Source organism: Sceloporus undulatus, chromosome 4 (assembly GCF_019175285.1).
Source record: "Sceloporus undulatus isolate JIND9_A2432 ecotype Alabama chromosome 4, SceUnd_v1.1, whole genome shotgun sequence".
Taxonomy (NCBI): Eukaryota; Metazoa; Chordata; class Lepidosauria; order Squamata; family Phrynosomatidae; genus Sceloporus; species Sceloporus undulatus.
Genome location: NC_056525.1, coordinates 75058025 through 75070374, shown reverse-complemented (window position 1 = coordinate 75070374; position 12350 = coordinate 75058025). Strand labels below are relative to the sequence as shown.

Genomic DNA, 12350 nt, shown 5'->3' with positions numbered 1-12350 from the left:
GACACCATGAGTTACCACACCGGGTGATGCCAACCTAGTGATGTCACTTCCCTTTACCTTGTCGTTGTGTTCCTTCAAGACATTTCTGACTTATGGCGACCCTAAGGTGACTCTGTCACGAGATTTTCTTGGCAAGTTTCTTCAGAGGGGATTTGCCATTGCCACCCTCTGAGGCTGAGAGAGTGGTGACCTGCCCAAGGTCACCCACCTGGTTTCCATAGTCAAGCAGAGATTTGAACTCTGGTCTTCAGAGTCATAGTCCAATGCTCAAACCTCTCTATCACAGCAGCCCTTTACATTAGTTCATATTAATTATAATTTGCTTTCTCTCTTTTAAGTAAGTGAGTGTTGATGTATCTAATATGCCAAATGTATTTTTTTATGGTTGCAGCAATCATGAAATGAAACAGGGATGGCAACTCCATTCTGTCTTCAAAAATGGCTTCCTGCTCTCTCTGTTATTGTCAGTGGCTTATCATGAAGGTGTGCTAGATTTTTATATTATGTATAGTGTGGACTATACCATTTATTTTCTTTCTGCTGCACCAACCACAGAGAGTATAGGAAAATACAATCCTCTACTAGGGTGCTGGCTTGGTTTATTTTTTCATTCAGCCACTAGTTTACTCTTTCAGGGGTTCCAAACTGGAAAGGGGGCATCCATCAGACAGTAAGGGCTTTATTTATGAGGGTGTTGGCCGTTTCAAAGGGGAGACTGTTGAATCCCAAAAGAGCCTTTCATGGTGTACTCTCAGCGTGCATCTGAGGCCACTGCTCTGCTCATCAGGAGGAGAGGCAGAAATGTGGGCTTTCCTTAGCAACCGTATGTTTCACAGGTCCCTCTGCTCTCTGACGTTTATTTACATATTGAGGGAGTAAATGGGTAGAACAGATGGCAACCAGACATTTGGTGGTTCTGTTCCCTTGCGCTCCTCAGGGGTCTTGCATTCAGTCTTTGCCAAAGTTCATCCTAAAACGAGAAGCCTGTTCACAATTATGAAAGCCTTGTTGGCAGTTTACTAGGGTGACAGATTCAAGTATATTAGTTAAATAATTACAAGATCGAGTTAACAAGTCCAGATAGCTGTTTCTAACAGCTTGCATGTGAGCCCAACAGGCTTGCATCATTGCTGAGAATCCTTCTCAGTTTTGAAATAAAGAGATACCCTCTTGGGAAATGTATAATATAATGTAGCTAAAGGGTCACCATATTTTCAAAATGTATTTGGAACAAATTTAGAACTGTCAGAATGATTCTGGAAGGTTTGACATTCACCACTTTAAAGACTTTGCCCTATCAAGATTAGTTTACAACTATGTACAGTTGTCTGAATGGGAAGATTTTTTTTCACTTTACAAAGTACAGTTTTGCTGAGGTGGAGTTGCTCTGAAGTTAGCAAATGAAATGCGGTTATTATTTTTAAGACATGCCTCTGAATATTAAAGCAAGCATCAGGGCTTGGAAAGCCTGCTTAGATTGTAATTCCCAGAATCCTCAAGCTAACTCAGCACTGGAATTCTAAAAACTTTTCCAAGCTCTTTGAGGCATGATTAGTGATATTTTCACCTTTGATTTGCAGTTCAATAGAAACTACTGCATTTGTATCAGAATTCCTGTGACCCAGTTACTGCTGGATATCTTCTGACTTTATCAGTATACATCTAATGTTAAATTTGTCTACGAAAGCAATCAACTTTGTTTCCCTGTGTTATTTGAAAGAGACATGCGAAAGGGTCTCTTGTGCTGGAGAGAAATAGTTGGGATAAAGTTTCCATTTCACTAGTAGCATCTTCCATATTCCCTTACAGGGAAATATAAGAATAGTCTGGAGGAAAGTGAAGGAACTGTTATTGGGTTGTTCTAAATGAAGAAGCTCTGTGAGCAGTACAGAATTGCTTTAGTGCTAAAATTAATGTAGAATCCATTCCTGCTTTTTGAAACAGGTACATGAGAACTAATACCTTAAGAAAAGGCTTTATTTTGGTTAAAACAAAAAATAGTAATGGTGGAATCACCTGTTGATCACATCAATAATTTGGTCTGCTTACTTCTGCTCTTCCACATTTCCATCAAGCTCCAAATTCATCATGTTATCTTGTTAAAAGCAGTTTTGCCTATGAAAATGTTTATATAATTTGAAAAACAAATATTGCTATCTGAGAACCTACATAAAAGCATAAATGATGCAGACAGAAGATGAACTAGGTGGCTAGTTCTAGGGAGAAAATTTTGTCATGTTCAACAAAATTATTATATGTTACCATAGCTCATTTCTCTTTAACCATTTCAGAGACAGCAAATTTGTAAAAGGGAGAAAAATACTGGTAACAGGTACTAATCTTTAAAACCTTGAACAGCTTAGGACCACTCTACCAAAATGTGCACCTGCTCCCATATGTTCCTACCTAGTTACCATATTTGGAGGGTCTTCTCTGGGTCCTATCAACCCACATTTGTACATTGGCTAAGAGCCTTCTCAGTAATGGCACCTGTCTGGAATGCTCTCCTATGAGAACTACCTAGAATCTTCATTGGTGGCCTATAGGCATCAGACTAAAAAAATTTCCCTCCAGTAGTATTCAGCCCCAGATACATGTTTCTGTCTTTGTTTTTATTGTTATGTTTTCCTGCTGACTTAACATTCTAATGTCTTAACATTTGATACTGTTTTGGCTACTTTATTTGTGTCTGTTGTAAAATTTGATTTTTGCACAATTCTTTTTACATATGGAAAATACACATAACCAGCTGAACAATGTCTAAACTTTATAATTAAATGAAGAACAGCAAAGGTTATCGCAGATTTTGCTAAGCAGCATCCTGAGAGAACCTGCATTGACTATACATTTTACCTGTTCTTTTTATTGCTGTGTATCAGAGTTAGTGAATTTGGGATAAAGAGCCTTTGAGATGTTTGTGCAATAGGTGAGACATGCTTCTTCTGCCACTTTCTTCCAGTAGTTGCTGCACAGTGATATTTCAGGGTTGCACTGCTTGCCAGTGTGATTTTATAAATCTCTTTTAACAGGAACTCTTTAAAAATGTCACTAAGACTGTAAACTTATATACTCCTAGTTTTCCTTTCTTTGGAAATGAATAATACTTTGTGGTCATGACTGAGATGGTAAGGAGGAGGGAACAAGCTCAACACTTTTCTCTTTTACTGTGTCATAAGAAGTAGATGGCCTTTAAGTAAAGTTAAGCTGCACCATACTTCTAGGCCCATTGTTTCTTGTGATTATTTTTTTTCTTGTTTCAATTTATGTTACACCAATTGTGTCTTTCTACTGCATCATGAGACTTGCATCTAAATACCACCTCAATGAAGGTAGTGGTGGGTGGTGGGTGGGGGAGTTAAGTTGAAGAAGAATTAAAAGGATGAAATTGTTGTGCTTTTCCTTCCCTGACCTTCTACACTTATTGCCCTGGAATATAGTTATGGTAAATGAGTGCCAGAACTTCAACATTGGAGGGCTGTAAACATTTGGTAGTGTTGTATCTCTTGATATGAAGTGGTTTGGACATGATTAACAGATATTAATTAGATAACAAAAATATTTAAATTTTATATGGTGAAATTGTACATATCATAGGCAAAAGTCTTAATTAGTATTGATGCTTTATAAGGTATTATGCAACAGTGATGTTAGTTTTATATTAATGGACCATATAGTTGGTTTGCTTTTTATTTTTTAATATTGACATTTCAGGTAGGGGTGTATGTGCATCTGTTTTACATAATTTAATCTGTTTTGACAGACAGATGTGTTGGTGCTGAGCTGCGATTTGATTACTGATGTTGCTCTTCATGAAGTAGTTGACTTGTTTCGAGCCCATGATGCTACACTGTCCATGCTGATGAAGAAAGCCTGTGAGTCCACAGAACTTGTACCTGGACAAAAAGGGAAGAAAAAGCTAGGTAAGTGGACTTGTTTTTTTCAGAATTCTAATTGCTGACATTTTTCAGGGGCTGGCAGTTGTTGCAGAATATGATAGTTATTACACAGTTCAAAGCAAATTCTTCAGAATCTCTGCTTCTATCTGCCAGAATCTATTAAAGCCATTGTGTTGTTATGATGTTATCCTAACAGCAGTATCCTCGTACTAAAAATGTTTGGGTCCAGGCATCAGCTGTGGTAAATCCTGTAGTCAGTTATGCACAGTTCTCTTCTCTTGTACCATTTTCTAGCAGCAGAATCTATTGATTCTACTCCATTCTTTGTAGCAAGAAATTTAATTAATTTGGGATCAAATTTGAATTGGCCCGAATGCAAAACCAGGAGAAATAAATGATCAAATATCAAGTGTAAATTGTGTAGTGGACAGCTATTTTAAAAAAAAAAAACAAGCACAATATACAAGCATTATAAGCTTGTAGTGACAATTATACAAAAACACCTTCTCTTCTGCTTGACAGAGCAAATATGGTTCCTGAATGAAATTGTTCCTACCATTTTGCTTGTGCTGTCCTGTCCCCTGCCCCCCAACCTTGATGCTGTCACTTTTAAAGGGAGATTACTTGGTTCTAGAATTTCTTCTGGAAAAGCCTATACATTTTCCCTGGCTGGCCAAGATTGTAGAAGTTTATGAATATTTTTGGATGAAACAATAAACCTTACCAACAGTAACCATCTATGCAAAAACTGATCTGAGTTTTGGTGAAGAGAGAAAGTATTTTGCAGTGAATCTGCACTATCACTGGTGTCTTTTTTAATACTGCAGTTGTTGAAGCAGTAATACTGATACAGTACAAAACTGACATGAACTCTGAAATTTCCCCAGCATTTTGGAACTTCTTTGCTCTGCACGCCTTTCTCTCAAATTACCGATGCAGGTAACTGCAGGGCAACATCAGATACTTTTTGATCTTTATTTGATGTCTTCCCCAAATGGCATGTGTGCGCTAGAAGTTTCAGGAATATTCTCAGCTTTCATGAAAAACAAAACTGCTGACTTCTTATGTACGCTGTGTTTCAAGTGTAATGTGTAACCATCTCTTCTGTCATTAGATTGCATTAAAGCACAACTGTAAAATGGTTCTGTTCTGATTTTTTACTTCAGTGGAGCAACGTGACTTCATTGGAGTGGACGATTCAGGAAAGCGGTTGCTCTTCATGGCCAATGAAGCAGATCTAGATGAAGAAATTGTCATTAAGAGATCCCTCCTTCAAAAGTAAGCTTTGGGAATCTGAATAGCTATATAGCCCGTATACTGTGTAGCCAGTGTGGTGTAGTGGTTTGAGTGTTGGACAAGAACACTAGGAGACCAAAGTTTGAATCCCTGTTCAGCCATGGAAACCCACTGGGTGACCTTAAGTGAGTCATGGTCTCTCGGCCTTAGAGGATAGCGATGGCAAACTCTCTCTGAAGAAACTTGCCAAGAAAACCCTGTGAAAGGTTCGCCTTGTGGTTATCATAAGTCAGAAAAACAACACACACACAGGCCCAGACCAGACGGGCCGAAAAAGATGCCCTCGTCACATGTGAGGGGTGCCTCGGGGTGCCTCAGGGTGGCGCTTCTAGACGCCCCTCGCCCCTCCCACATGACGAGAGCATCAAGATGGCAACGCCATAGCGTCCTCATGTCATGGCGCCATTACGATGTTGCGAGTGCACCATTGGCGCACTGCGATGTCGTAATGGTGTCGCAAGAAGAACCTGCTTTTCGTGTGTTCTTTTTGGTCCGCGGGGAAGCCCCGCTGCCCGGAGGCTGCTACTTCCCTGCAGACCAAAATTAGGTGCAGGGAGACTATCCTTTTTGTGCGGTCTGTACCCCGCCATAGCTAATCTACTTGATTTGGGACAGTATAATCAAAGATACTAGAAAACAAGAAGTATTCCTAAAGAAAGTGGAAGGTAAAGAACCAACTGTGGATATGATAGGTAGCTGCTATGTGTAGTATGCAGAACTTGACTGCTTACACTGTGCTAAAACATGATTTTATTTTGTGTCCAAATATTAAAAAAAATCTTCTCCCATCTAAATTCTGTGTCACCTGCATAAATTATGTAAATCGATATTCATTTCCTTTTTAAGAACCTTTTTAGGATAACCCCTCCCAAGGAAACTAAAAACATATTAAATCAGTCCGTGAAATACGTACATACAATTTTAATCTAAAACATTTAAATATACTATAGTAGCAGCAGATACCTAGTTATACATTTATTTTATAAATTAATGCCAGCAATTTATGCATCTCACATCCTTTCCTTCCAACTTTTATACTTTATTTGGCTTTCTCTAGTCATGGGAAGGGCAAGAATGCTGAAACAATACAATGTCTCTAGTTCCCACCTTATTCAGCCAATCTAGAAGAATAACATGATTGACAGGACTGAAAGGTTAGACCACTTGTATGACTATATGGGAACTTCAGACTAAATGGGAGGATGCTGCCATGTAAAAAAATATCATGTCTATCAAAATATTTCTACATTTATTAAAAGAACATATGCATTTATTTTATTTATTAAATATAATTAATAGATTTCTTTTTAAAAATTTAGTGCTTATGTAGTTCAGAACTCACATTGACTGGGTTCACACGATCAGCAGTGCTCCAGCATTAGATAAATGCAGAAGAGTGAATCTGTGTGTGTGTGTTTATGAGAGAGAGAGAGAGAGAGAGAGAGAGAGAATGAATATGGCTGACAGTGGGAATCCACATGCAAATATATACTTCTCTTTTTAGTGAATGCACCTGTATTTTTAAAAATTTGGGCTGCACTATTTTGTTCTAAACTTTTATAGCAATCACATTTAGTTGTAGGAAGGTTATCTTACCTTTATGATATATTGCCTCTACAGCTGCACACAAAGATGCTCTTTTCTCAAAGTGCGAGTGGTTAAGAACATGAATAATCCTGTGTTATGACCCTATAGGTGTGTCACTATCTGTTTGCCCACCCTTTGCTTCTTGAATTATCATGACATCCAAGTTGTATGATACATTACTTGCCTGATGTATCCTGGTTTAGAACTTACTTTCCCCTGTTTTACTTTTATATCCTTATTTTTCAATAACCCCAGGCCTTTTAAAGTTTAACAAAGTACAATAATAGTAGGATTTATTTATTTGCCGCCCAATCACTGGGAATCCAGGTGGCTTACAACAAAGGGGATAATAGACGGTTCCCTGCCCTCAGGCTTACAATCTAAAAAGACATGACACAAAAGGAGAAGGGAATGGGGGGGGAGGGGATCAGGTCCAGCAATTCTTCTCTCCCTTTGAGGCCTGGACCAAGGCAGATGGACTGGAGGGAGGGTTCTTCTTCTTCAGTCTGTTAAGCAGTAAGTCCTACTGACTTCATTGTGACTTATGGTTATGTTTAGCCTGGGAAAGAGGAGGTTAAAAGGTGGCATGATGGCCATGTTTAAATATTTGAAGGGATGTCATATTGAAGATGGATAAGACTTGTTTTCTGTTGCTCCAGAGACTAGAAAACGGAGCAATGGATTCAAGATACAGGAACAGAGATTCCACGTAAATATTTGAAAGAACGTCCTGATAGAAAGAGCTGTCCGACAGTGGGATATGCTGCCTCAAAGTGTGGTGGAGTCTCCTTCCCTGGAAGATTTTAGACAGAGGTTGGATGACCATCTGTTGAGAGTGCTTTGTGAATTCCTGCATGGCAGGACTGGATGGCTCTTGTGATCTCTTCCAACTCTATGACTCTACTCCCAAATAAATGGACATGGGACTGAAATTTCAATCTTAATCTTGGTGGGAGGTTGAGAAAGAAGGTTACTCATCTTGGGATGGTTGATGTGAATTGCAAAAAGAATTCCTGCTTAAGGGCAAAAAAAGTATCTCCTTTTCTCCATCTCATTTTTTAAAAATGTTTCTTGAGGCACAATCCAATGAGTGTCTTCTCAGAAGTAAGCCCCAATGACTTTAATGGAACAAACGCCCTCCTTTACTCAGAAAGTATCCCCCCTCCCTTACCACACTGGAATAAAAGTGCAAAGGGCAAAAAACTGAGAGGGCTCTTGTATATACACACACCAATTTCACGGAGAGAAGGGTAATCCCAACAGTGGATCTTTTCCAGAATCACTACCAATTCCCTTGTTTGTAATACCTGCTGCCCCATTTTCCTTTTTTTCAGAAAAGGAAGATATCTTAACCAGTATTATCAACTCTTCTGTCCCCTATTGCAAAACAGTTCACACTTTAAGTTATGCTCCTTCTTCTAGTTTTGATTTATTTATCTCATACAGTGGTGCCTCGGGTTACGAAATTAATTCGTTCCGCCGCCGCTTTCGTAACCCGAAAAGCATTCGCAAGCCGAAATGCCATAGGCGCTAATGGGGAAAAGCCGCGATTTCGTGCGAAAAAGCGCCGAAAAGCACCAAAATTTTATTCGTAACCCGAAATAACCTTCGTAACCCGGAACAGTTATTTCCTATGGGATTTTTTCGTATCCCGGAAATTTCGTAACGTGGGTATTTCGTATCCCGGGGTACCACTGTATTCTCAAATTTCAATTATGTAAGTAGTTGTCACAAACTTCTTGCAAAAAAAACCCCAGTTTCGATTGGTCTCTTTTCTTCACTCCTTTCTAATTTGGGATTGGAGATGGCCTTTAAATATCTCAAGTAGAGACTGTGGGACATAGCTTTTTGCGATCTGTGTTATTGCTCCTACAGTATGTAAGCTGCTTGCCTAGTGCATTGAATGTACATTACATTGGGCCTTTCCAATCAGATGACTGTATTTTAAATCTGACAGTGCCAAAATGCCACAGATGTTCTCAGGCCAGATACAACTTTTTTCCACTGAACTGCTCCAAGGCAGATTTGGTGGAGTCCCTTACTCAGAGAGATGGTGCCCTTGTAATATTATGGAAATGGAGTCAATGAAGCATGTTTTTTGTCCTGTAGCTTTTACAGTGAGGCACACCATGGTTTGATTATTCCACTATTGAGGAAATTTATTTCATATCAAGTTCTTGGTGGAGGATAAGTCCCCAAATGTAATGTTGGCTGTTCTTAAATTTCTTTCAGAGACAAAGTGGATTAGAGCTCTCTGCGTGTTATAGATAAACCTGATAGCAATCATTTTATTGTGTTTACTGTACTATTTAGTCCTTTTGGATGTTGTTTTTAATTTCATGTTTATCTCAGCTAACTGGTATACATCTAAAACCTGTTTGAGTTTTCTATTGGATCTGTTGATCGTAATAAATGAAAAAAATCCTTCTTATATAGGTGAGGAATCACTTAAATTTAGCAGCCATAAGTAGATGAGAAAAAACTTTGTTCCCTAAGGTATCCCATTTGACTCCAGTTGCCTGCAAGAGAGAACAGCCAGTATTAGAAAAGAACACTGTAAGACTCCATATTTACACAGACCCTATTTGCCAGGTTTTAGATGTATACCACTTAGCTGAGATAAAGAATCCTTATCTGTAAAGTGACCTAAGTGTTGGGTAAACATGTTCTTTGTGCCAAAGGAAGAAGTGTTAACATTATCCTAACTTGGAACTCTGGAGATATATGTAAAATGGATGTTTGGGTCAGGGCATCAGATATGTGCTTTGAAGCCTCTGTTCCTCACACTCAGTCTTCCTAAGCAATTTCGCAAGCCATGAGGTTGAGAAAAGAATAGGAATTTCATTGGTCTCCCTTCACCCCTCCTCTTTCAAAGGTGGTGACGGAGCTGTTCTCAAAGAATGATTACTACAGGCAGGGAATTGTCTGCCTCACCTTAGACATTTATAGTTGCACAAAGAAAGACAGTAAAAGACACCTGTTGGAGCAGGTCTAAATTTGGAGCACTTCCTTTTAAAATGCTGTGGGTGATTGGAGGATGAGCCATCCCTAATAAACCATCCGCCTTCGTGGGTGTTCCATCTGTGCAAATGCAGGTGCAGGGCTGCTTTGAGAGGATGTGCTAATAAATCACAGTGACAATCTGGACTACTCATTACCTCATACAGAAAGGAATACCTCCTATATAAATGCATGGGATAAATGCAAGAATGACTTTGAAGTTACACTGCAGCCTTGTTTGTAAAGGTTTTATTCTTAAAGATGGAAAGTTTGTTGTGTTTTCATTCTTCTTCCTTCTCACTTTGAGATGCGAATAAAAATTAGCCCTCTTGGAGCTTTTACTATGGAAAAAATATAAGTGCAATGAAGATTAGTTTTCTAAAATGTTAAACACTTGTAGTTCTAATTTGGACAACTCTGAAATGTTAGGAAAATACTGTTTGTATAACTTAAAATAGTTTTTTAAAAACAAATTTTGATGGCTTCTGTGTAAATTCATCTGCAACGTTATGTTTGTTTAGGTTTCCCTCTAAAATCTAGCTTGAGTCCTATTATATCTTTAGACTATTGGTCCATAACATAGCACAGTTCTTGTTCCCCACAGATTTCAAATTAATTTGAAGTTTTATGTCAATATTGATGTTTTCATACCTTCCTCTGAGGTACTGTAAATCACTATGATTAGAAAAGGCACATTTGGCAAGATGAGCTTGTAAAGTAGCTAAGAGAATTTTTTCTTTGGGCAGTTCAGATCCCTACTCCAGCTTTCATACACACATTCTAATAGTTTGTCATAAATGTCTCAGTGGAACTTATCTGTTTTGCTACTTGACTGTATAGGATTTCATATGTGCACAGCTTGATTTTTTATATGTCCCATTTGATTTAGAACAGCCACTAGTTCACTATATATATCCTGAAGAAGTTGTCCTTAAAAGTTCCCATTTCAGGGAAATGTTTAAAAATTAATTCAGCTTGACATTGCTGATGTCTGTGGGTGGCACTAAATATGAAAAGGCATGCTACAGAGTGCCTATATGCAGTAAAATGGCCAGGACATGGTTTGAATGTGCCAGGGAATATGTAGTGCTTGCCTGCCTTTCCTCTAGTGGTGTTGAGCATGTCTGGAGGAAAGGAAAACAAGGAGGAAGCTCCATTTGGCAGAACAGTGTTTGGGGATCTCAGTGTTTCAGACCAAGGCTGAGAGCAGATTTCACCCACCTGTTGCCTTCCTTATTTTTAACTACACTTTCTGTAGTTGAGGTGGACGGGAGTGATGTCAAGTTGTAGAAGGCTGATTTGGGGTTACTCACATGGTTGCATTCCTACTTGCCATCATGGAAGGGAAGGGTTTCCAGTTTTAGTTTCTTTGTCATCTCTTGTTCATCGCAGTCTACTGTATACCCAGACTTCATGTGTTTGACCTCTTCCTAATATGGGGCTTGTTATTTATTTAGTAATTTATGCTGTTACATAAAATTGTCAGGTTAAGGCCTGATGGACAATGTCCATCATGGAATTTTAAATTCCTTTTCCACATGTGTGCCAATTAAATTTGGCTACTTTGATCCAAAACACATTTCAGAAATAATCCAGGTTTGAGACCATTTAAACTTCCCTGGCTCAGTGCAGGGGAATTCTGGGAACTGTAGTTTTGTGTGATATTTAGACTTCTTTGTTAGCTGTGGTGCCACAATAAACTATAATCCCCATGATTCCCTAGTATTGAGCCAGAGAAGTTAAAGCAATCTCAAACTGAATTATTTTTGCAGTGTGTTTTGGACCTTATAGTAAAAGGCACTCTGTACATGCCTTGGGGACCTTATTTATTATTATCTTACATGTCCCTGGATTATCCTTAAAAGGGGCACATCTTCTAAACTGAAAGGTACCTGAGCTCAAGCTTACCTAAAAATTATTAAAAGTAATAACTTGTTTTCTCTGACTGGTTTTACTCAGTTACTCAATTTAATTTATATTGTTCTTTATGGTTAAATAGAATGATGGAAATATTCAGCACATGTCCTGTTGCAATTTCTTCTTTATTATTTTGGGCTGGACTAAGCAAAATGAATGAAATAATGCTGTATGGATTTGTGATGAATGACTGGGTGAAGTGTGTGTGTGTGTGTGTGTGTGTAGGAGGGTAATTTGAATATGGTTATAGCTATGTTCACTCTGATAGAGAGGAAGGCATTTTATTCTAGCTCAGATGATTGCATGTTACTTGGCTTACTTGCTGATCTCATTTTGACATGCCTTGATTGCCAAATGTTTGCCCTTTCAATCATTCTGTACAGAAAGAATTGTAAGAAATCTTAAGTGACTAGCATGATGTGGATGGTGGAAAACTTGAATTCTTTCTTCTGTCAAATGTCTTTGAACTGGTTGTGGCGAGTATTGCAAGGGAAGACAATTTGTATGCAATCTAGAACATATTCTTCTTTATTAATTATTCTGTATATTACTGTGGTGTTGAAAGATCTATTACTCTGTCTCTGGTGTTGAAAGAGACTCCTTGGCTAGAGCTTGAAATGAAACTCTTACTGTTAATCTACTGGCCACCTCCCT

At 38.5% G+C, this 12350-nt stretch overlaps 1 protein-coding gene across 2 annotated transcripts in view; it reads left to right on the top strand.

Annotated features, from left to right (window-relative positions):
• The window catches only part of EIF2B3 (eukaryotic translation initiation factor 2B subunit gamma), a 601892-nt gene that overhangs the window by 15060 nt on the left and 574482 nt on the right, over positions 1-12350 (top strand). For both annotated transcript variants that reach the window (XM_042462842.1, XM_042462843.1), the window contains exons 4-5: positions 3761-3920; positions 5063-5174. In XM_042462842.1, coding sequence (XP_042318776.1) covers positions 3761-3920; positions 5063-5174 — 272 coding nt within the window. The remainder of the gene's footprint in view (positions 1-3760; positions 3921-5062; positions 5175-12350) is intronic.